The 26886-nt window shown below is 41.3% G+C and overlaps 1 protein-coding gene across 8 annotated transcripts in view; it reads left to right on the forward strand.

The window, feature by feature from the left end:
* Positions 1-26886, forward strand: part of LOC127447091 (diacylglycerol kinase beta-like) — a 220552-nt gene that overhangs the window by 83379 nt on the left and 110287 nt on the right. For all 8 annotated transcript variants that reach the window (XM_051708618.1, XM_051708619.1, XM_051708624.1 and 5 more), the window contains one exon: positions 26408-26515. In XM_051708618.1, the coding sequence (XP_051564578.1) occupies positions 26408-26515 (108 nt within the window). The remainder of the gene's footprint in view (positions 1-26407; positions 26516-26886) is intronic.

Below are 26886 nucleotides of genomic sequence, written 5' to 3' on the forward strand. Positions count from 1 at the left end.
TTCTGATGTGTTTATGCTCAGTCATAGAGATGAATGAAAGTGACGCAATAAATGCATGAAACGTGAATGTACGCTATGTGAATCATAAGGGGCTCTCACGTAACCTAATGTTTTTTGGATGGAAAGTGAACAAATGCACACATAACAGTATTAAAATGATGGGCATCGGTATTGAACTACTCATAGACCTGTCTAAATATTAATAGATCATCTGGTTAGAGTTCAAGGCACCATGTACTTGTAGCCTTACTGCCATTATGCATCATGCAATTTGTTACTGCCTTGTAAAAAGACTATTGGCAAGCTGATTTGAAACATACATTGGAGGACAGAGGAAGAGGAGGAGGAAGAGACAGAGGGAATCTCTCATTGCACACTCTTACTCTAATCTCTTCTAACCAAGTTTTAATTATTTATTAGGCATATTTATTTAAGTTTTAAACTGCATGGTCACATTACATTACTCATGCCTTCTTAAATAATCTGTTTAATAAGAATATATCACCTTTCTATTGCCATTACAATTATGGTGGCACAGCCATTGACCAGGAAAAAAAAGGCACTCCATGTCAAAAAGGTTACCGAACCCTGTTCTAAAGCTTGATAAGCCTATTAAAGTTGCTATTCTAACTATACACAATTGTATTGTTAGGGCCTGCTGTCCATGACCCCCCTGCCCCCCCCACCCACACACTACTCAGGCGCTCAAACGCACACCCATCTGACCCTAAGTGGCGCTATAATAAACACTTTTACATTTTGGCTCATATCTATGCAACCGTAAGGGCTAGAATCGAATTATAGAATTTTTAATATAATTTTTTCAAGCCCTACAAAATGTAACACTGTTTGAAACACTTGACTGAAATGTTTCTCATGATCTTAAAAATCTTTTGATCTGAAGCCATATACTTAAATGTTTGAAATTAGTTTTGTAGACAAAAATATAATTGTGCCACCATATTAATTTATTTCATTATAAAACTAAAATTTAATAAAAAAGATAATTAAAAAAATGTTTTTGAAATTGATGACTTGGACAAAATAATAAAGAAAAGCAGCCAATAATTGCCCAACATAGATGGAAACTCCTTCAATACTGTTTTAAAAGCATCCCAGGGTGATACCTCAAGAAGTTGGTTGAGAAAATGTCAAGAGTACATGTCTGCAAATTCTAGGCAAAGGGTGACTACTTTGAAGATGCTAAAATATAACACAGTTTTGATTTATTTTGGATTTTGTTTAGTCACAACATAATTCCCGTAGTTCCAATTATGCTATTCCATAGTTTTGATGACTTTACTATTATTCTAAAATGTGAAAAAAAAAAAAAAAAAAAACATTATAATAAAGAATGAGTAAGTGTTTCAAAACTTTTGACCGGTAGTGTATATCTCCGATTTAATTTTTTGAAAAACATCATTTTTCGAACTCCTCTTAGACCATTAGTCCATGCAATTTGGTATACTTCATCTACAGACCCTCCTGACAAAAATGTATCAAAAGAATTTTGATACGTCAAATCGTTCCGAAGATATTAACGATACAATTCCTTTGGTTTAATGCAATTTGAGTAAATGATCAATATCTACTCATCACAAACTCCAAATGTAACCAAACTCAGTGCACAGTCAACAGGACGTTTAGACGATATCAGCAAAGTTTCGTACAATTCCTCTACGACTAAAAAACTGTCATAACTTTGCTGTCATTTGAGCGTCAAAGTTGAAATTAAATAAGCATCTTCTTGGGGGCCTGGGTAGCTCAGTGGTAAAGATGCTGGCTACCACCCCTGGAGTTCGCTAGTTCAAATCCCAGGGCGGGCTGAGTGTCTCCAGCCAGGTCTCCTAAGCAACCAAATTGGCCCAGTTGCTAGGGAGGGTAAAGTCACATGGGGTAACCTCCTTATGATCGCCATAATGTGGTGCATTCTCGGTGGGGCGCGTGGTGAGTTGGGCATGGTTACCGCAGTGGATGGCATGAAGCCTCCACACTGTTGGGCCTCATGTATTCAGATAGAAGACAAAGGCAGGCCTAACAGTCATAAAAAACATTCCTCAAGCCCCCTCCTTCTAAGTTGTAAATTTTACTGATAAAAATCGCGCCAAAATCAAACAAAGGGAGTCCAAAACAGACTACAGATCCATGAAGCCTTGCCCTCTAAAGGATCGAGCTCTCAACTCCTATTGGATGAGGCACACCACAGAACGTCCCTCAAACATGACATCATCAGGACTTCAAATAATTCTGAAATGCTTCCAAAGTTGCTTCCAGCGACTTAGTTCACCGAATACGGACGTAGCTTTTTGCTGCTCTCCGGTGCAGCCTCATGGCATAAGGAAGTAATGTCCGACTTGAAACTGTAGCCATACAATCTCCATCTCGCTGGACGAGCTGAGATTACTCTGTGTTCAACCGAACACTCTAACGGATCCGAAGGAGACCGCCGAGCAATTCGCATCTTCATCCGTTGGCCTACAGAAGTGAAGAGATTAAAGATTTCTCTTCCATCTTCAATCAAGTCGACATTTCTGAGTTCTCCGCCAGCCCTCTGAGAATCAACAGCCGTACCGCCTGCTGACAGCGCGTGGATACGGCCTCTCGTCATCACACGAGCCTCAAGAAACCGGGTCAGAGTTAAAGGACGGAGGAAAACACATTCTACCTGTGTCCTCATGCGATTCAAGTAAGAGGTTACGTCTGGGCAGAGATAGAATATTATAGTGTGTTATTCTTGTGTTTCAAGGTTTTTGCTTGTACAGTTTACGGACCGCCATGTCCGCTAATTATTAATACTCAGGGTATTAATTATCACAAATTTGTTTTGCTGTATTGTGGTCCAACCAAATTGGACTGTTGTGCATTTTCGCCATCGCGGGTGAGACAGCAACTGAGTTCATCCATTAAAGAGTCAAATAACAAGGGACTTTTACGAGCCCCGCTTGTAAAACCGCGTCTCTGAGTGATGAACACGCTGCTTTATCTCCAGCTATCGCGAAATCAGCTTTCGGGCTGTCACTTAATCATCTCTCTCTCTCTCTCTCTCACTAACCACACTGACACACACACACACTGTCACACACACACCTTGTGTTATAGAATTATTTTTATTTCCATATCTAATCATATCACTGTTTAGTTTGTAGTTGTAAGTCGGAAGTTTATTGACTGCATTGTATTAATTATTAATTTATATTACTGCATAAATAAACTTTGTTTATATTACAAAGAGAAGTGTTTTGGTTTGTTTTGCATACGCCTGTGTCATGCTGACGGGATGTCAGTGCTCGGATTCAAACCTTCATTCATTGTTTTTTTTTCCCGAAAATCGATATTCTTCGGATGTTGATTTTCCTAAGAAAACAATCTAATATTGAGACTGTTTTAATATTCGTTATTAGTCCCTGATTTCAGGGTGGTGCCCCGTCAATGTTAATCCTTATTAATATTCTATTGATTTTTGATAATTGTTAATTATCTTTGATTGAATTTGAATGATCAATAAGCTAGTGTTAATTTTAATTAATGTTTCATCGACGTTAACAATTAACGATTATCTTTGATAACTGTTGATTTAAAGGATTAAAAAAAGCTAACATTGATTCTCATCAATGTTCTATTGATTTTAATCATTAATAATTATCTTTGATAATTATTAATTATTGCTAATAACCAAACTTGCTCCTAAACGTAGCACACTACATTTACTGGAGCCCCATATGAGGTTTTAATGAGTTAGATACAGTTAATTAATTTAAATATTGATTAATAACTACAGAAATAATTATTAATTATTTCTGATAGTAACACTGATCTAAACAACCAGTAAAGCCCTACAACACACACTATATCTCCATGGCAACACACTCAACAAGCCACGTGATAAGATGCGCAGGTTTACAATCTCAGACATGGAGGCAACTGGGATTCATCCTCCGCCACCTGGACTGAGGTGAATCACTATGCGACCACGAGGACTTAAAAAGCACTTTGGAAATTGGGCATTCCAATTGGGAGAAAAAATAAATAAAATAAGCATCTTCTTTGATTCAAATGCTAACATATTTTTAAAAAATAGATTCGACAAATTAACAAAAATGTCCGCCACCGGCCAATCAAATTTCAGCACCTTATAAAATGTCTGCCACCGGCCAATCAAATTTCAGCATCTTATAACTCGTATTGAGAATGGCCAAGGATTATGGAAATTACAATACAAAAGCAGGGTGTCAACTCAAAGCCACATATAAACTTTTGTGACAGTCGGCCACACGGTGGCGGTATAATTAGTTAATTAGGGTTTTTGCAAACAACTCCGTAACCGTATAGGCTACAATACACATTATTAGCTTCTCTGAATCCACCAGTGCCCCACAATGATATGGTTAATTGAATTTCTGCAACAATCTTTTTTTTCCATTTAGACTTATTCATAAAAACACATTTTTTGAACTCGTCCTAGGCCGTTTGCCCGATTCTCACAAAACTTGGTATATATCATCTACAGACCCTCCTGACAAAAATTTATCAAAAGAATTTTAATGCATCTAATCTTTCCAAAAATATAAGCAAACATGTTTTGGGCATGGCCTATAATGACTAATTAGCCAACATCTTGTGAGAGCATTTTTCAAACTTAACAAAATTTGTACACATGAGAACATGAGACAAGAGAACACTCTGAGGTAACGTACCAAGTTTTATTCATTTTTTATGCTAGGGGGCACTATAACTTAAGAAAATCCTATATTTGCAACTGTGCTCAAAGCAGGTGAAATGTCATACCAAAATAGCTGTCCACAGCATCCACAGGATCTTTTCTGTCAAATTTGATTATTTTGGTCATCTCGCCATATGTGCTTGGTCCCCGACAATAATCGCTTGTGGTTATGTTTATTATTATTATTATAATGTATACGTTTCCTATGGCAGCCCATAGAACCGTTTGCGGGAAAGTTATGAAATTTTGCACGCAGGTAGAGGACAGTCTTAAGTTATGCCATAGCAGATTTGGTGTCTTTATCTTAAACCCTCTAGTGCCACCAACAGTGCAAATTTTCACTCATGTTTATGATAATAACTTTTGAACCGTAAGTCCTAGAGACAAAATTCTCAGTTTCAGAAAAACCTACTTTTTCGAACTCATCCTAGGCTGTCATCTTGAGACACTCAGGACAAAATGTTGTTAAAAGAATTTTGATAGACCAAACCATTTTTGAATGGTGCTTCAACAAATTCAACAAGGAACGCGGCAAATTAAAATTGAGGCTGTATCTACACAACACTTTAAAGGATTGTGACGAAACTTGGTATGTGTCATTGCCATCATGCCCTGAGGTGACCTGCAGTGTTTCAGCACAGTACCTCCTATGGGTCAGGAGATATAAAAATGGCTAATTTTGCTTATAACTTCTGAACAGTTTGTCCTAAAATCATGAAACTGGATTCTTTACATTCAGTGCTACATATCGAGGTGAACAATACCCAGTTTTCCCATGTTGGCCATTTTTGGCATCGGCCATTTTGAATTTTGCTGTAAAATGCTGTATTTTAAAAAATCATTGGCCTATGGTTATGAAACTTTGCAAATTCTAGAGACTGTTGTGTGTTAAAATCCCAGGAGATCAGCAGTTACAGAAATATTCAAACCAGCCCATCTGGCACCAACAATAATCCATGCGATTATCTAATTAGCCAATCGTGTGGCAGCAGTGCAGTGCATAAAATCATGCAGATACGGGTCTTGAGCTTCAGTTAATGTTCACATCAGCCATCAGAATGGGGAAAAAATGTGATCTCAGTGATTTGGACTGTGACATGATTGTTGGTGCCAGATGGGCTGGTTTGAGTATTTCTGTAACTGCTGATCTCCTGGGATTTTCACACACAACAGTCTCTAGAATTTACTCCGAATTGTGCCAAAAACAAAAAACATCCAGTGAGCTGCAGTTCTACGGATGGAAATGCCTTGTTGATGAGAGAGGTCAACAGAGAATGGCCAGACTGCTTCGAACTGACAAAGTGTACGGTAACCGCTCTGTACAATTGTGGTGAGAAGAATAGCATCTCAGAATGCTATTCTGAGATGCTGGTTGGCGCTGTTTTGGAGGCACCAGGGTGACCTACACAATATTTGGCAGATGGTTTTAATGTTGTGGCTGATCGGTGTATATGTACACACACACACACACACACACACACACACACACACACACATATATGTATACGGATATGTTGCAGGGATAACATAATGGTCAAACATACCTTGCATCTTAATTCAGCTCATTTTTAACATGCTTAGTGATTTAAAACTGCTCGTCAATGTCATTTGAAATGACCAATCAAATCAAAGAAGGCGGGACTCACGTATCGAAAGGAGCAGCACGTGGCTTGACGCAAAGCAAGTTAGTTCAGCAGTCAGTGCTATGTATAATGTAAGTAGTGAAACTATATGGCTTTGTTTCTTTCAACATACCCTCAGATGTTCATTTGGTTTTTTCGTACTCAACGTTGGAGAGCGAGAGCATTCTGTCACACAGAATTAAAGATAAAAATTGATTGTTTGAATTTCGTGATAAAAGTGACACATTGAAAGCTGAAGCTAAAATCGTATTTCTCAAACAGTAAATCTACTTCTCACTCAAATGATGGAACATATCACCTTTGTTGATATGTTTCTGTAGCTGGTGCTGTTCAGTGCTTCAAATCTGTGTTAAGTGTGTGCAGATAATGATGAGACCAGATGCTGGTTTCTAAAGTCATATTTGGTTTATTTATTGGCTGCTGCGGATCTGTGTGGGTTTCTATTAATGTATTCTCCCGTGAATAATCTGAAGTTCAGCACAGACTGACAACAAGCAAAACCAAAGTAGAAAGCGAATGGCTATGGCAAGCACTTTTGGACATCTATTGTCAACATAATTTTTCAAAATAAAAGTTTGAATGAACTAATTTTGAAATTAATATGAATATGAATTACATTGTAAAAATAAAGAAAAGTAAATAAATTAAAAGTAATACAAAAAATATTTTATTACACTTTTATAATATCAAATAATATGGTGAAATTAGCTTTATATTCATATACTCAGAAAAAATACAAATAATTGAAGATTAATTGTAATATCTGCTACATAGCTAATGGTAAAACTGTGCATATTATACACAGTCTAAATGCAATTTAAAAACAAAACACATTTATATTTGTGATATCTGTGTTAGTCCCTTTTTATTCCAATAAATTTCAGTTTATTTGAGCAGTGGGGGTTCCGGTGTTCTGCATGCTTCTGTGACGTCATCATAGCAATATGATATTGCATGGGATGTAGATTCCGGGGGGATAATAATCAAAACATGCAAGTGCAACAATAGGGCTCTGCCCTACCTGTCCATATGGATGAGCCTGTGTGTACACTAATAAAATCAGAGATCCTCTCCTCAATTCACATTCAGAGAAACACTTAAACATTGATCTGTTTCTCACCCACATGTATCATTTTGCTTCTAAAGATATGGATTTAACCACAAGAGTCGTATGGATACATTTTATGCTGCCTTTATGTGCTTTTTGCAGCTTCAAAATTTCTCACTTTTTCAAAATCACTTTTCAAGAAATTTAGTTAAGGCAGGATCTATTCTGTCAATTCATATTATTTGGCATCCACTGGATCATTTCTGTCAATTCTGATTATTTTGGTAATCTCTCCACATGTGCTTGGGCCCCGATGATTGCCGCTTGCAGCTATATTTATTATTATTATTATTATTATTCTGCCCAAAAACTGATTGTGCAGACCAAACCGTAAGGACTAGAGACTTGAAACTTTCAGGGATGGTAGTACTCCGGCTGGCTCACTGTAATCACTGAATTGGCTCAATTGGCCCATAGGTGCCACTATAGTGAAAAAAAAACAAAACTTTATTACATTTTGGGCCATAACTCTTGGGCCATAAGGGCTAAAAACAAAATTCTTTTTTTCCTGTGATTCCTTGCGTCATAATTAATCTTTTAAGAGCCAGCCGTTTTTGGCTCCATGTTGGGCCTCATGTGCTCAGATAGGAGACAAAGGCAGGCCAACACACAGTCATAAAGCCTGACTGAGGCCCGTAGGAACACTCAAAGCCAAAATGGCACCAAAATCAAACAAAGGGAGTCCAAAAAGACTACAGATCCCATCAAGCCTTGCTTACTTTACACCTTGGTGTGAAATTTTGAAGGATCGAACTCTTAACTCCTATTGGATGAAACACATGACAGAACGCATCCCTTAACCATGATGTCATCGAGAGTATAAAACCAGGATATTCCTCCTAAGCTTGCTTCCAGCGACAATATTTGTCGCGTCTAGTTGCAGCCCTGCTGCTCCCAGGTGTAGCCTCGCTGCCCAAGGAAGTAACATATGTACCTGAACTTTGGCTATACAATCTCCATCTCGCTGGATGAGCCAAGATTCTCTTCTCTGTGTTCCACCGAGCACGCTAACCTGCCGAGAATCAGCCACCATACCGCCCTCTGACAGAGCGAGGAAACTGCCTCACATCATCACCCGAGTTCGAGGAACCGAGTCAGAGTCAAACGATGGACGAACACACATTCTACCCATGTTCTCAGTAAGAGGTTTACGTCGGGGCAGAGATAGATTATTATAGTGTGTTATTCTTGTGTATCAAGGTTAATGCTTGTACAGTTTACGGACCGCCGAGTCCACTCATTGCTGCTAATAATACTCAAGGTATTACTGTACCTTACTGTTACCACGAATGAGATTTGCTGTGTTGTCATCCAACCACGTTGGGCTGTTTGTTCATTTCCACCATCGCGGGTGAGACGGCACACTGAGTTTATCCATTAAAGAACCAACGACCATGGCGGACGGATTACAAGCCGTTCACCGCGTCTCTGAGTGATAAAACGTCTGGGTTACTGGTTTAACCCCTGTTCCCTGATGGAGGGAATGAGACGTTGCGTCGATGTAGTGACACTAGGGGTTCGATCTTGAGAGCCCCAATCCTTTGCTTAAAATAGAAAAAGCCAATGAGAATTGGCGAGTAGAATTTGCATTCCACTCTCTGCCCCAGACATACGGGTGTAAAATGAGATGGCGTGCATCACTCATTCAGATTTATGCTGAGGAGCCGATAGAGAGTCCCGGCCATGTCAGCGGCCGGTTCAGCACCATGGCAGGTGGGACACAACATCTCGTTCCCTCCATCAGGGAACAGGGGTTACACCAGTAACCCAGACATTCCCTGTCTGTCACTCACTCAAAGTTGTGTCGATACAGTGACACTAGGGGTTCCTATATGAAATGCCACAGGCGCTGAACCGTGTCAAGAGGTACGGAAGAGTGGACACGGGCAAGCTGCTGCGTGCCTCGCAGCGGGCGCTCGACCACGTCGTGACCTTCCAGCGAGTGTAGGTAAGGCATCTCCCTAGTCCCATTAAGGGGGGAGGGGGCACTTACCCAAGGAGGCTACAACGGTGGCCTTTCCTGATATTTGCTGTTAAGCAATTTTCTGCCGAGCACCATCTAGAATAATGCTGGGAAGTGCTCTTCCCTCTCCAGGAGGGAGAGCACTATGGATCCTACCAGATTTTCCACATCCTACCGGAGGGAGGTTAACATGTGGAGAATACATCACATGGACTTTGCAATGGGGAAGTTCGCATATGGAATGATACCACTGAGAGGACCCTATCTACGGAGAGGGTACACGGCAACAGTGGCTGAAGCAGAGTGAGGCTCTGATGAGGGGAAACACAGGGTTCACCAGAGGGGAAACCGAACAGTGGAAATGCGTCACACGGGATTACCCAGAGGGGAATCACCAGGTATGGAGCACTGAGCCCAAATACACGGGCTCACCTGAAAAGGGGTATACCACAAGTACTGGGCCTGGTGGCGTCACTCCTCTGCCGACTTCGTCACCGAACAGTGCTTAAGATTTAAAGAGGCGTCTAGGGTTCACCAGTTACGGGGAACTGTTGTGGACAAACAATGCACATTATCACCTTGAAAAAGTGGAAAGATGTAATGCAAGCGGTACACCAAACCGGCTGCCCAGCCTCCCTGCTGTTACCTCGTAACACTCGGGACGAAACCGGTTCTATGTGTAGGTTGTAAAACCTCACAATGGTATTGGGTGTAGCCCAACCCACAGCTCTGCATATGTCTGCTAGAGAGGCCCCCATTTCCAGTGCCCAGGAGGATGCAACACCTCTAGTGGAGTGCGCCCGAACTCCCAAGGGGCACGGCAGGTCTTGTGACTGGTAAGCCAAGGAAATGGCATCCACAATCCAATGGGCCAGCCTCTGTTTGGGGACAGCTTTCCCTTTCTGCTGCCCTCCAAAGCAGACAAAGAGCTGCTCTGAGCAACTGAAGCTCTGCGTGCGGTCCAGATAGATGTGCAGGGCATGAACTGGACACAGCAACGACAAGGCCGGGTCTTCCTCCTCTGAAGGGAGCGCTTGCAGGTTCACCACCTGATCTCGAAAGGGAGTTGTGGGAACTTTGGGCACGTACCCGGGGAAGCTCGACATATCCCTTAGCCGCTCCGCCGTCAAGGGTAGTCAGGATGGACAAGCCCGTGAAATGTGTACGGGCAGAAAAAGTGCGGAAATCTTTTCACAACTTTGTTAGCTCCTCATGCACTTCCGGGAAGAAAGGCACCGGGGTGGGGCGCGGCCGTGAGTCGTGCTTCGAGCCCAGAAACCAATCATCCAGCCGCGAACGCTCAGGGCAGGGTGGAGGGTTCAACTTTAGCCCGATGTTCACAGCCGCCCGGGCAAGCACAGCTGCCATCTCAGCGTCTGCCTCATCCTGAGCTCTACCGCACATGGGTGGGAGCTCAGAAGATTCGTCCGCTTCCGACAGCAGAAGCCCACCCTCCTATGCTGCGACCAATAACTCATCCTCGTCAGGAGCCCCGAACGAGACATTAAATCCGCCCTGATCGCTCAATAACTCTTCCTGGTAGAACGAGTGCGCTGGGGGATGGGAGGTCCATGGGGGTTGAGCCGGCGGAAATGCTCCCAAATCCAAATCCAGATCGCCCGTGGCACTCGCCAAACTGGCCGCCTGAGTATCAGTCCAGGACAGACCGGGCTAGGAAGCAACTGCGGTGGCTCCCTGCTTCACGAAGAAGGAGGTGAGCCGTGACCGCAAAGTTCTCATGGGCATGTTCTCGCAATGAGAACGTGACACCTCCACGAAAGCTGCCTCAGTGTGCTGGCGCACCAAGCACTCGAGACAGATCTCATGGGAATCCGGAGGGGAGAGATAACGGCCACATCCAGTAGCACAAAGATGAAAGGCATCTTTAAAAACACACCAATCGTTTGTGCGAGCTCTTTTAGAAGAAAATATACTCTTTAGAATATACTCTTTTAGCACCTGCAGACTCGGCCACCGAAGCGCCCAGGGGAAGCACAACACTCGACCGTGCGAGGGTGACCGCTGATATGCGCTATAAATCCAGCAGCCTAAGCATTGGTGACAGGGACACACATACGTTCGGCTCCGAAGAAAAAATCTGAATGAGTGATGCACGCCTACTTCTTTTATACTCGGATGTCCGGGGCGGAGAGTGGCATGCAAGTTCCACTCGCCAGTTCTCATTGGCCTTTTCTATTTTAAGCAAAGGTGATTGGGGCTCTCAAGATCGAACCCCTAGTGTCACTACATTGACATATTATTGTCGGTTGCCATCTCTCCCACCATCGCTAAACTGGCTTCGGTGCCGTCACCCTGTTCTCTCTCTCTCATACTAACCGCACACACACACGACCCCTCACAAACTTACCCGCACACACATTTGGCGAACAGATAACTTGTTGATAGAGCCCAGCTTTGTCCCCAAGTTATCGTACCAGTGGAGACATGTTAAACGGGCAGATGGCATTAACCAGTCTCTCTGCCCACATTCGCGGCCACAGGAAACCTTGCGTGATGCACTCTCCACGAGAGCCATGCCTGCCATTTTGTGCACTCCTTCTCTCCTTACACACACACATACACCCATTCACACACACACACCCCTTTCCCCTCCTCTCATGTATTATAGGCTTACCTCAAATCCCTTTATTGTCACTCAACCATATACACAAGTGCAACAGTGGGTGAAAGACTTTGGTGCAGTTCCAAGCAATACAGCAGTATGACAATTACAATAAACATCTGATTTACACATAACACAGTTTACACATCTTGTTACACAATGCAATATACAATATATATCTAATAATATACATTATACAGTATACACAAAATAAGAAGACTGTATACAATAAAAATACACTGTACCCCCCCCCATGTAATCAGTGGAAATAAATATGAAGTGTTGTGTTGACATTCAGCTGTCGGTTATCTATTACCATATCTAATCATGTTACTGTTTAGTTTGTAGTTGGAAGTCGGAAGTTTATCGACTGCATTGTATTGATTATTAATTGATATTACTGCATCAATAAACTTTGTTATACTTTAAAGAGATGTGTTTTGGTATTGTTCTGCATGCACCAGTGCCAAGGGCTGGCAGGGGATGTAAGTGCTCGGATTCAAGCCTTCATTGTTCCGTTTTTTGAATGTTGATGTTCCCCAGATGTCGAATTTCCTAAGAGAACAATCCTATATTAAGACTGCTATACTGTCTGGTTATTAGTCCCTGATTCCAGGGTGGTGTCCCAGCAATATTAACTCTTATTAATATTCTATTGATTTTGATAATTGAAAGTTATCTTTGATGATTGTTTATTTGAAGGATTAATAAGCTAATGTTGATTATAATCAAAGTTCTATTAATTTAAATAACTAATAATTATCTTTGATAAATATTAATTAATGCTAATAACCAAACCCGCTCCTGAACGAAGCCCCAACACCACCCCTTCATTTTCCCGCTATTTTGGATTGTTTGAAAAAAATTCAAAACAAACTCTTCCTAGGCTGTTCTCCTGATCGGAACCAAACCGATCGGAGTCCCACTAAGAAAATGTATCAAAGGAATTTAGAAATTTTGATTCATCATCAAATGGTACACCAAAATATACGTAGCGGGCATGGCTACTTTACAAACATGGTTATAACTTTTGAACAGATTGAGATATTATCACCAAAAGTGGTACACTTATGTATGGGTCATTCTGAGGACACGCAAAAAATTGTGCGCCTCTGCCTCTTGGTGGTGCTACAGTAATTAAAAAATTTAAATGGCTCTAACTATGGAACCATTGGTCCGATTGACTTGAAATATTGCATGAAGTTTCTTTGTCTAAGGTGCAGTCAATGTCTGTGAGGACAGTCACATATCTTTAAACAAATAAAAAATATAATAATAATAATCACCCATCCATAAATGACATATATCCGCCCCATTTCTCCACAAACAAGCTGTACTTCCCCATTCTTCTAAATGACCCCTCCTCAAAGGCCGCCACCCTTCCCATCTCCAAGCACAACTCCTGAAAAGAGGGTGCTCCAGTCGATCTCCAGCCCCTTACAATTATCTACCTGGTGTTCATGACACTGGTTAAGACCCAACTCTTTATGTGTCTATTTTCAATGTCGATGACCGCCCCATCGCCCAAAATACAGAGTCTGGGGCAAAATTATACCCGAGTGCCTAATACATCGCACACCAGACTCTGAATCTTTAACCAAAACTCCTGGATCTCAACCCCCCCCCCCCCACCCGGCATCGCCAGCAGGTGTGTGTGTCTTTAAGACCAAGCATATACAGAGGGGGTCCAATAGAACCGATGTAAAATCTTGAATTGCATAAGGCACACCCTTGCATCTCAGATGCAGTCTTAACTTTTTTTAGAATCCTAACCCACTCTCACTCCTCCAATTCCAAGTTTAAATCTTTCTCCCATAATCTCTTGAGAGTGGTTGAGGCTCTGTCCCCCAGACTCTGAATTAACAGGGAGTAATACATTGATGCCTCATGACCTTTTCCAAAAGCAGTAATCACCACTCTCATAGTATCTGCTGCTTTAGGGGGGTGTATGCTATTCCCAAAAATAGTACAGAGCAAGTGGCGCAGCTGTAGATACCTAAAAAAACTGAGATCTAGGGATCCCAAAATGTTGAACCAAATTTTCAAAGGATCTCAACACACTACTCTCATATAGGTCACCAAGTGTAGTAACCCCCCTCACAATCTACTCTGACCAGCAGAAAGGGGACTTGTTAATTCGTAGTTTGGGGTTCAGCCATAAGCTCGAGGCAACATTTAGATAAATATCCGAATTATACACTCTGGACACTTTTGTCCATACCAAGTGCAAATGCGAGATAACGGGGTGTAATTTAACTTCTCCGGTTAGATTGATAGAAAGGCTTTGCAATGGCAAAATAGGGGCAAGACCTTCCAGTTCAATACAAAACCAGGGAGGGGCTCTTTCAGGTGGCAGTGACCAATGAGCTAAATGTCTGAGACCAAACGCGTAATAATAAAACAAAATCTTGGGTAGGCCTAGCCCACCTTAGTCAATCGGCCTATGCAGCTTACTGAAATGTAATCTGAGATGCTTACCATTCCAAATGAAAGACTTCGCTATGCTCTCAAATTGCTTGAAATAAGAGAAGGGGACATCTATAGGGAGTGACTGTAGCAAGTAGTTGAATTTTGGAATACAGTTAATTTTAATTACATTAACCTTCACAATCATCGATAAATGTAATGAAGCCCACCTGCCCTCATCGCTTGAAAACATTTGTATTAAAGGGTCAAAATTAACTAACTAAATCAGACAAATATGCTGGGAATAAAATACCCGAATACTTAATGCCCTGTTTGGGCCAATGGAAGGTGCCTGGATGGAAGACCGTTACTGGGCAGTACGCTGTCAGAGCCAAAGCTTCGGATTTAGACCAACTGACTTTGCATCCTGAGAATTTAGAAAAGGAATTAATAATTCTGTGGAGGCAAGGCATAGATCTAGTAGGGTCAGAGACGAATAATAAAATATCATCTGTGTAAATCAAAAGCTTATGCACCATACCTGCCATCACCCCTGGAAAATCATTCTCCTTTCTTATCGCGGCTGTTAATGGTTCCAGGGCAAGACAGAACAATAATGGGGAAAGAGGGCAACCCTGCCGGGTGTCTATAAAGTAACTTGATCCATCCAATAAATGTACTCCCAAACCCATACATTTCCAAAATCTTAAAAAAATAATCCCATTCTACCATAACAAATGCCTTATCGGTGTCAAGTGAGATGGTAGCGACCGGAGTCTGATCACTCGCCACTGACCACATGATATTGATGAAATGCCTAATGTTATCAGAAGAGCTGCTGCAGCCCCAAATAAACTCCACCTGATCTATATGTATAAGAGATGTCATAACTTTACTTAATTGATTAGTCAAATTTTTTTACAAGATTTTAACGTCTAGCTGGATCAGGGAAATTGGACGGTAACACTTACACTCATTTGGATCTTTGTCTTTTTTAAGAATCAGACTGATCCGTGCTTGTGTCATGGTTGGCGGAAGCTTTCCATTCTTTAATCATTCCATATAAACTTCTAACAAAAGTGGAGCTAGTTCTGTAGCATAAGATCTAAAAAAACTCAGTGGCAAAGCCATCTGGCCACGGAGCCTTGCCTGTAGACAGGGCCTTAATTACCTTATAATGCTCCTCCAAGATTATCTCAGAATCAAGATAACTTTTTTGCTCAGTTGTCAATTAGGGAGTTCTATAGATTCCACAAAGTTTTTAATATCTTCATCAGTAGACGAAAACGTGGATCTATAAAGATCAAGATAGAACTCTTTAAAAGCATTATTAATATGAATGGCTGAGTTAAATATTTCACCACCAGCAGATTTCACTGAGGGAATGGTAGAAAAAGACTCTCTGCTTTATATATCTAGCCAAAAGTTTTCCTGTTTTGTCCCCCTTGACTGTCTTGCCCTGAATAACCAAAACTCCATTTTCCACGACAAAATAGTATTATATCTGTATTTCAGTCAGGTCAATTCTCTGAGGCCATCAGATGACATTCGGCCTCGGCACTTTTAATATTCCCTTCCAACTCTACGAGTTCTCGCACTTTGGATTTTTTGATGAATGAGGCATACTGTATGATCCGACCCCTAAGAACCACCATAAATGCCTTCCAAGCCATGTCTACAGAAGATACTGAGGAACAGTTGGTCTCCATATAGACATTGATTTCAGCCTTTAACATTTGTTGGAAATCACGATTTTGCAAAAGTGATACACTAAAGTGCCAACTATATGATTTATTTTTCTCCATATGTGGCAACACCTCTAAACTCCAGTGGTGATAAGATGTTTCCAATTGAGCAGTCAACAACAGATGAAATGAGGGACTTAGATATTAAAAAAAAAAATCTATTCTAGACTAAATTTTATGGACTGATGAAAAAAATGAATAGTCCCTACCAGATGGGTTCAAAAGTCTCCAAATATCTGCGAGACCAAGATTTTTACACATCCTGAGAAGCATCAGTGTTGCTCTAGGGGGCTTACACAGTTTTGCTTCACTATGATCAAGGACTGAATCCATCAATAGATTAAAGTCCTCCCAATATTATATAATGAGAGGTGCCAGCGGCTTTCAACATCCCTTCAAGATCTATAAAAAAGCCCCAATCATCAGCGTCAAGTGCATAAATATTAGCCAAAATCAACCTTTGCCCCTGAATTTCAGCTAAAACAATAATGACTCTTCCTAATTTATCTTTACTCTGTTTGAGACATTTTAATTGTAGATGTTTACTTATCAGTGTAATGACTCCCCTGCTCTTACTCAAGCCAGCACTAAAGAAAACATGCCCACCCCATATCTTCCCAAATTTTTCAGCTTCCTGCGGGGAAAGATGCATTTCTTATAGAAACACTATATCATATTTCTTACGCTTAAGAAAAGAAATAACCTTCCTTCTTTTTATGGGGTGCCCCAACCCATTCACATTCTACGTGGAGAAAGACAGTCCACTCATATTAACATTTGACATTTTGACATATTAGAAAGAATAGATTGTGGGGGCCACATGAAAATCACTAAATGGCTTACCCCATTGTCTCTATGAAAGACAATGCTTGCTGGGGACATTGTAATACTTTGCGGCCATCCTTAGTATCTATTCTCAGCTTGGCCAGAAACATCAGTGGAAAAGCGATCTTCCGTTGATGTAAGGGTTTCTTGCATTCCTTGAATCTATCACGTTTCTCTCTTGTTGAATTCGCAAAGTCTGGGAACAAGAAAATGCTGTGGTTCTTCCAAGAAAGCCTTCCTTTGCTCCTCGCCTCACATAACACAAGATCTTTATCAGATGATCTCAGAAATTTGGCCAGAATTGATCGGGGCCGATCTCCGAGCCGGACCCTGTGAGCTTGCTCGATTTCCAGTGTATGGCCTGTTGTTTCGAGCAGACTTTGGAAGAGTCCCTGGTCTGTGGCCCTGTCAGAGGTATCAGCTTGAGCACGTAAGTGTCTTTTAATATCTCCAGAGCCCGAGGATTTTGAATTCTTTGCCATGTTGACTTCATAAAACAGTTATGTAGCAGGGTGTATCAAATCTCACTGGTTTATGACATTAAAATTATTAAAAACTAGCAAAGTGCGCAGAGCTTGCCTTTTACACGTCCGACCCCCGCATGGTGCCATGCGACTCTCTCGACAGTCGCATACCTTAAAAAACATGGCCAACATGGACCAATCAACTTTTAGTAGCCATTTAAACTGGTCCTAGGACATTCGCCAGATCAGAACCAAACCAGTGCAGAAATATTCTCTGGAGTTCCAATATTAATTATTATCAAAAAATTTTTTTACTTGTGATTCATCATCGCAACGGTACACCAAAACATTCAAGGAGATCGTGGCCACAAAAAATTCCCTGATTCCTGAGTCGAAAGTATACCATGGATTAAATTTCCGCCCAACTAGATTTTCCGCCATTTTGAATTTTCAGAAAAACCTACTTTTTCTTACTCTTCCTAGGCCATTTGTCCGATTTGCATGAAAATTGGCGTGTCATCTGGAGAAACTCAGGATAAAAAGTGATTAAAAGAATTTTAATAGACCAAACCATTTTTGAATGGCGCTTCAAAAAATTAAATGAAGAATGCGCCAAATTGGGTATGAGGCTGTATCTCCACAATGCTTAGACAGATTGTGATTAAACTTGGTAAGTGACATAGCCCTCATGCCCTAAAGTGACCTGCAGCATTTCGGCACGGTCCCCCCTAGGGGTCAGATATAAAGAAGGGCTATTTTTGCTTATAACTTTTGAACAGTTTGGCCGAAAATCAGAAAACTTGTCTCTTTAGATTCAGTGCAACATACCGAGTCGAACGATACCCAATTTTCCCATGTCAGACATTTTTGGCATCGGCCATTTTGAATTTCGTCGTAAAATGCTGTATTTTACAAACACATTGGCCTATCATTACGAAACTTTGCATGTGTCATCAGCACCCTGTGCTGAAGGTGTTTAAGAAGTTTGGGCCCGGCGCCACGTAATGGCCAAAAAATGACATAATATAAATTTGTGAGCTTATAACTTTGAATGGCACTGGTCTATTTTCACGAGACTGGTCTCGTTATGTTCCTGAGGACTTGCCGAGCGCAACAATACCACATTTGCAATAGTTCGCCTTATGGCCTGTTGCCATTTTAAAATTAGTTCCGAAACTACTTTAGCGAATTGATTCTAGGCTGTTTGTCCAATTGGAACGAAACCACCAACAGTAGAATAGCTGTAAGCAAGTTCTTTGATATTGTAAACAAAAGGAAAAGGGGTAGAGCAAAACCTATATGCTTCGATGTCTGATTCCAATAGAATGGCCCCTGAAGGTTTTTGCATTGTTCTGTCTTTTCTGAGCGCTGAACCAAAACCACTTATTATTAATTTGCACTTTATCAACTGACTCCGTTATCAATTTTATTTGACTCCAATTTTATATTTATCTGACTCCAGTGTTAGTTGACCTCTAATTTAGATTACAGCTCTAATTAATTTCTGATCATGCTTTTAATTTGGTATTTTTAAGTTATTGATTACTCTGAATCATCTTAATTTTCATCTGTCCTTTCGATCAATACTTGAATGTCGCTTAGAGTCTCACGCCAGCCGTTATTTCAATTACATGGATCTCACGTCACAAGATAGCCAGCTCAGTTCATAGTCAGAGGTTGCAGGGTAATCTAAATATCATTTGATTTGGCTTCTCTCATAATCAGATGATACCATCGCTTAGACACGTACACAACTTGCTATGACGGACGATAAGCAGTGGCTGAAGTCTTACATGGATTCTCCTGTCATTAAGCTTCAGTAATGGTCTTATCCTGGTCTCATACATGCGGTAACAAATGATTTAGGAAGAATTCAGAATAAATCAAATAATAACAATTTATTTGCCAGGTAGGATTTAAAACATTAGTTACAAAATCAATCAAAGCCAATTTCACACATGATCAGAATAAACAAACATTTCTAAAAATAAAAGACAAGTCAAAGTATCATACCTGGCAATAGAAAGTGACACGCAGCGATAAGCATGGGATATCTGACTACAGATTCCTGGTAGCGAAAACTACACACAGCAATTGTGTGGGATATCTGAATATAGACTCCCTGAGCTCTTGGCCAACTTTCCTTAAATATCCAGACAGAAAACACTGTGTACCAAATGCAACATGGTAAAGAGACAATTATACCAGTCGCACAGAGACCTCTTAAATGATATCAAACACACAGAGTTGCATTCTTTGTTTTCATGGTATTTGTTATATTTTTACATATAAATCTTGTGTCTTTGTATTGGTCCTGAGCTGTTGAAGGGGAGAAGGGCGAGAGAGAGAAGATGGGGCAGAAAGTTGATTTGCAATTTATCACAATGTGGTGATATTCAGGTGAAGATTTCAGCTTTATAAAACAGTACAAAGATGATTTGCAATTTATCACACGTGGTGATGTTCAGGTGTAGATTTCAGCTTTTGTGAGAGAGTTCTATGACGTTGATTCTCACAGAGTTCTTTGACTTTTACCAGAAATGGTGCCTTTTGGGTGTGGACATCCTGGTGCCAGCCTTACAGGAGGAACATGGCAAAATTTCAATTCTAAAGGCCAAAAACAGGCTGGCGATTTTAAAAGTTGTCTCCGCTTTTACGTAAATTGATATAACTCTTAAATGGAATGAGATATTTTCACCAAATTTGACACACTTATATAAGAGCTCAATCTGACAACAAGTTGCGGGGAAAAAGTTGCGGGGCTTGGCCACTTGGTGGCACTATAATAGGAAACAATGTGAAAGTGGCTGTTACTATGGAACCGTTGGTCCGACTGACTTCACAGTTTGCATGCAGTGTCGTTGTGGGAGTTGCCATCACTGACCAAGAGGGTAGTCACATATATACAGTATATATATATATATATATATATATATATATATATATATATATATATATATATATATATATATATATATATATATATACGAACATGGCCACCATTGGCCAGTCAGCAATGAATTTGATGGCTAGTATGCCAAACAAGGCACAAAGGCTGATCGGAATGAAACACAGTGGACATATTTGACTCTTTGCCTGAGAGGTTTTTCAAAATTTGACAATTAAATTGGCCACCAGTTGATGCTGTTACATTTTACGTGCGCAGTAATAGTTTTGCATTGTGCAGTGTTTCACAAAAACACAAGTAATTCAAATATTATGACAGCTGTCCTCATTTTGAGCAACTTTGCCTCAAGAACCATTGGTGTAGGTCAAATCATTCATGAAATATATGAGATTACATAACAAAGTCTACATTTGCGAACTACTCCTATGCCGTTCATCAGACCTTTACCAAATGTGGCCTACGTCGTCATTACACCATGCTTGCAAAAAGTTATCAAAAGCTTTTTGATAGACTAAACTGTTCTCCTATAATGCAACAACGAATTTTATGCAAAGATGCCAAAAATAATCTGAGGCTGTATCTTTTCAATGCTTTGGTTAATCGACATGAAACATTATATTGTGCCAATATAACCATCGCCTGACAATACCATATTAATTTGGTCACAATACCGCCAATTGGTTAAAAGTGAAATTAAATTGTATTACATTATAAGTAATTCGGTTCATGGATTTTAAACTGCTTTGAATATAGCGTTCAAGCATTGATTTTCAGCAGTCACATTTTCTGCCATTGGTCTGCTTGGACCCGGAATTGCTTCTTGCAGCTACAGTACTGTGCAAATGTTTTAGGCACTTAAGATGTTTCACAAAAACACTTGTCTTAAGATGGTTATTTCTTCAGCTTTAGTGTGTCAATAGGAAAAATACATTTTAGACTCCCAAACATTACTTTTGCAAATAGAAAAGATTAGAATAGAAGAACAGGGTGCTCTGCAAGAGATGGCATTGCCCCCACAGAGCCCCCCACTGAACATCGAGTCAGTCTGGGATTACATGAAGAGACAGAAGCAATTGAGACAGCTTAACTAGATATTCTCCAAGAAGCTTGGTACATCTTATCTGCCAACAACCAAGAAAAACCAGGTGTACCCACTCCCACGCCTCCTGTATGTCGACAAGCACTCCACGGGGCCAGCGTCCATACAGGAGCTCGAAGGGGGAAAACCCCATGGAGGCTTGCGGGACCTCCTTGACTGCAAATAAAAGGTCCAGACACTTGTCCCAATTTTTAGCGTCCTCGTGTACGAACTTACGAATCATGTTTTTTAGGGTGCGATTAAATCATTCCACCTGCCCATTAGTTTGTGGGTGATAAACGCTGGTGGTGTGAATCGATTTAATCCACAACAATTCATAAAGTTCGCGTAGTGTGTGTGACATAAACGTAGTGCCCTGGTCGGTGAGGATTTCTTTCAGAATCCCCACCTGGGAGATCATTTTGTAGAGTGCCTCCGCAACACTGCATGCTGAGATGTTGCGCAGGGGCACTGCTTCTGGATATTGCGTTGCGTAATCCACCAGGACTAACACAAACCAATATCCGCATGCTGACCGTTCTAATGGCCTGATGAGGTCCATGCCAATTCTTTTGAAGGGGACCTCGTTTAGCGGTAACGGGCGCAATGGCGCTCTTGGGGTGGCCGGTGGATTCACCAACTAACATTTACGGCATGCCGCACACCATCTGCACACATCCCCACGAATGCCCGGCCAATAAAAGCGGGCCATTAAACGGTGTAGTGTTCTTTCTTGCCCTAAGTGACCTGCCATAGGATTGTGATGAGCCGCCTGGAAAAGTGTTTCCTGACAGCTCCTCGGGACTAATAACTGGGTTGTATTTTCATGGGTTTGAGTGTCCTGCGTCACTCGATACAACCGGTCCCTAATAATTGAAAAATACGGATATGAGAGGGCAACGTCAGGCTGGAGCTGCTGGGCATCGATTACTCTCACCTGGTCAAAGGCGTGCCTAAAGGTTTCGTCACGCGACTGCTCTAGAGGGATGTCCCCCTCCAGGCATTCCCTAAGGTGTCGGGGACCCAAATCTACGTCTCCATCTCCTTCACTGGATGCCGGTCTTGGATGCAACATGGCTCCCCGCAACCCTGACTAACCGGCCCAGGCTTCCCGGCTGCACCCGTGGTGGCAGACACCTCAACCTAGGAAGGACGACGGAGAGGAGTAGGGTAGGGGGCTGGTGCATAGTGCAGCCTACAAAGGCGGGGAGCCGGTTTGGATGGAACCACTCCCCATTTCCGGGGAGCGGGTGTAGGGTGAGAGGGAGGAGAGGGAGGGGCAAGAGGAGGAGGAGGAGCAAGAAGGAGTGAGAGAGAGAGAGAGAGCTGGACTGCGGCTCGCCGGCTTCTGGGTAGGCCGCCATGTGGGCTTCGGCCAGCTGGATGGCGTCATCCACTGACGTGGGGCGATGGCACTGGACCCAATCCACTGTTCCTCAGGGCAGGCGAACGGATAGCTGCTCCAGCACCATCAGGTTGATAAGATCCTCCATGCCATACACTTCCTTGGCCAGCACCCATCTACGACAGGCATCACAAAGCTGTTGGGCAAACGCGAACGGGCGGCCGGCATTGCCCAAAGTGAGGGAGAGGAATCGCTGACAGTGTTGTTTGGGGCTCCAGCCAACCCGTTGCAGGACATCGGTCTTCAGCTTGACGTAGTCCAGGGGGTCCTCAGCTGGAAGTTGCTGCACCGCGAGCTGGGCTTCCCCGGAAAGCAGCGACAGAATGTGGAGGGCCCATTGGGTTCACGGCCAGCCGGAGGTGGTGGCCAACTGCTCGAAGAAAGTCCTGGGGTCCCATCCTTTGGAGCAACGGCTGTGGCTTCATCACTACTTCAGGGGCTACGGTGGAGGAACTGCCTGGAGCTAACCAGCTCCGCAAGGCCTGCCGATCCTCGGCTTGGGCTTGGAGGAGCTCCTGGAGGCACCATCCTTGCGCGAGGAGGGATTGGTGGTGGGACTCCTGGATGCTGGCCAGGGCACGGATGAATTTGTCCAGCGGTGAGGTGTCCATGGCGACCAGTCTTCCTTATACGGGTTTCGGCACCAGTGTAGAAGAATCAACAATAAGGAAGCGGGAAGCGGGGTGGCAGTCCAGGTAGATCAAGCTTTAATGGTTTACCAGTCTAACAAACAGTCTTTGGCTTTTCAGCTTCACAGCAGTGCATTTACTCTTCAGCTTCACAACAAGGTATCTGCTCTAGCCTTAGTCGTAAGAGACAACACAAACTCATAAATAATTAAGGTTCACAGCTTTGCAGCGTTTAGCTTCTCAATCTGGCAGGTCTGTGTGACTGGGACTCTCTCTCCCTCACTGGCGTTCTCAGTGGCCTTTTCAAGCCCATCTCCGTCATCACTGTAATGAGACACAGGTGTTACATATCATTAATCACCAGGTGATGGCCCTTACCGCTTCCTCTCTCCCCAGTGACAGACACATGACCACATCCCGCTCCACAAGAGCACTTCTTACATTCAAGCGGGTGAGTCCAAGCCCATGTTACGGGTGGGCTACCGACTATAATCAACACAGCCACCTAATTATATGCTGTTGAACTGCCCCTTTAAAGGTCATAAGCACTCCCATTAGAAATAAAACCTACTTTTCCAACCATGTTGTGAGAGGGTTAATAAACCATACTGTGTATATCTATATGGTCCATATAGATCCCAGACTACATTAATTTCCATCAGGTGTCCACCATGTGGGACTGTCATATACACTTTAATATGACTTATAAGTCATCGGCCTGTGACTCCTTATGAATATCTCTATTTAGTGTTATAACTCTGGGAGTGTAATGTCACGTAATGCAGTGTGATGGGATATTGTTCCCCATAGTGCTTAAAGCAATGTTGAGTGAACTGAATCGAAAGGGAACGTCTCAGGTTACACATGTAACCTTGGTTTCCTGAGATGAAGGGAACGAGACATTGCAAAAGCTGGCTGCACTACTACTACAGAGTTTCATAATACGAGTGACTCACTCTTGTCCCTCTGTCAGAAAATTCTGAAGAAATGGTGACTAAGTGCCCACTTATATAGGCCAACTCCACGCCTACAAGGGCGGGGCTCAGACACCATTGCCAATCAGAGGATGGCAGAGGTAAGTGTTTCAACGAGGCTGTATAGAAGGACACTCCCCATAGTGCTTACAGCAATATCTCATTCCCTTCATCTCAGGGTACCAAGGTTACATGTGTAACTGGAGATGTTATTGCAAGACCTGCTGAACCTGCTCGAAAATGGAAGATCCAAAACAATTTTCAAATAACAAAGCTGTCATTAAGGCAATAAACAGTTTTTCTTTCAATGTAGGCTGCTCTTATAATTATGTGTTCTGTATCAAGCAAACAACGAAATTTAACAAACCACCCCTTACACAAACTTTGTTACTGTAGCTCAAAGTCCAGTGCTCATAAATGTAATCATAAGTAAACCTTTATAAATATTTACAATGTATAAATAATTTCAACTTTAGACTGGGTACTGCAAAAATATGAATAAATACTGTAATTAATAAATGATTTATAGAGATGTGTAAATAGTAAAAGCATGCTTACATACATTAACAAACAAACAGTAAATGTGTGGCTTTTACAGACGTTTGTTACTAATTAGTTGGACATTAATTAATTATTTGTAAACATGAATAATGTTTGAAGTGGTGAAAAATACTATTAACTTCTGAAAACATTTGTATATATAAAAAGTGCATTAGCTAATTTATAAATCATTTGTGAAAAAGTTTAATGACATTGGTAAGCATTCAAATGTACATTAACAAATTATCTGTTAATCATTATGTAACATTGGTTAAAATCATTTAAAGATATTAAAAAGTGCAAAGCCATATAGGATAATAAATTAAAAATGTATTTTTAATGCTTAACAGATCATTAGTTAATGTTAGTTAAATTTATTAGTAAATATTACAAGCACATTAGCTCATATTTTTAACTATCTGAATATACATTAACTAATGATCTGTTAAGCATTATTTAATGTTTGTAAATGGTTTATTAATGAAAGTTATTACAAAGTGTTACCTGTTTTTGTTTTAGTTTTCATTAACGATAACACTTGAACAACTGTCATATACAGTATGCATTTAGAGTGTAATGGGCCAGCGTTATGTTTACCTGTTGCCTCCCTACCAGTGTATACTCTTATGATTATAAAAATACATTAGATATGAAGTCTATACTAGATAGTTAGAGGGTATTTTATTAGTATAAACTAACCCTAAATGTGGGGTGTAAATGTTTATGTAATAAATGGTAATTAGTGGGATAAAAACATATTTACACCCCTCACACAACTAGATGGTTTAGGGGCGTAGGAAACATTCAATAGAAAGAATACAATAAGTCCTGCACACTGACATAGCTTGCCAATTTTCAAATGTTCATTAAATAGCCATGGTTTGTTCTAAAACTTTCTTTAGGCATTTTAAGTCTTAAACAAATAAGTCACCTAAATATTACAATTATGTAACCATTTACTCACACTCATGTTATTACTAACCCATGTGACTTTTTTCCACAAAAGGAGAACTTAGCGAGAATGTTTGTCTCAGTCACCATTTACATTCATTGCATCTTGTTTCTATACAATGAAAGTGAATGGTGACCGAGGCTAACATTCTGCTTAACATCTCCATTTGTGTTCCACATTGGAAAAATGTCATATGGGTTTGGAACAACATTAGGGTGAGTAAATAATGAAAATATTTGTGTGGTTAAATATCTCTTTAAAATACCTGCAGAAATGTGGCCATCAAACTATGTACTGTATATCTAGAATATGTATGTACATTTATAATGATAACATTTGTCTCATATCTCACCTTCCATCTCTCTCTCTATTTTTCTTTGGGTTTGTAACCTTTACTCTGTAATATCTCTCTATCACTGTGTAGGACCGTCAGCCTGCTTTAAAAAGAGGTGAAGAAGAGTCATCCCCCAATACAAGCCCTGAAGATACTGGCCAGTGTTTCAAGTTCACTGGTGATGGTCAAGCACTGCAAGTGAGCCTGCAACACACAGACTGTCGCTGCAAATCTGTGCTGTGTGTGTGTGTGTGTGTGTGTGTGTGTGTGTTTAACATTTTGACCCAGTTTACACCTGGTATTAAGATGCGTGACGTGGTCAGGTGAGACACATCACTCTTTACACCTCGTCGCTTAAGTGCGTCTCCTGTCACAACTTGTATTCGGATTTCAAGGGGAAGGTCTCTGATTTCATGACGACATACATCAATCACTATGTCAGTATGTGACTGCATGACAGTAAAGAGCAAGAAAGTCATAAAATACAAAGCTAAAAAAAAATGGTGCACTGTTTCTCACAGAAGCGTTTGAAATATAATCCAAGCACAAACGCAACATTTCGAGCAGAA

This window comes from Myxocyprinus asiaticus, chromosome 10 (genome assembly GCF_019703515.2).
Source record: "Myxocyprinus asiaticus isolate MX2 ecotype Aquarium Trade chromosome 10, UBuf_Myxa_2, whole genome shotgun sequence".
NCBI lineage: Eukaryota > Metazoa > Chordata > Actinopteri > Cypriniformes > Catostomidae > Myxocyprinus > Myxocyprinus asiaticus.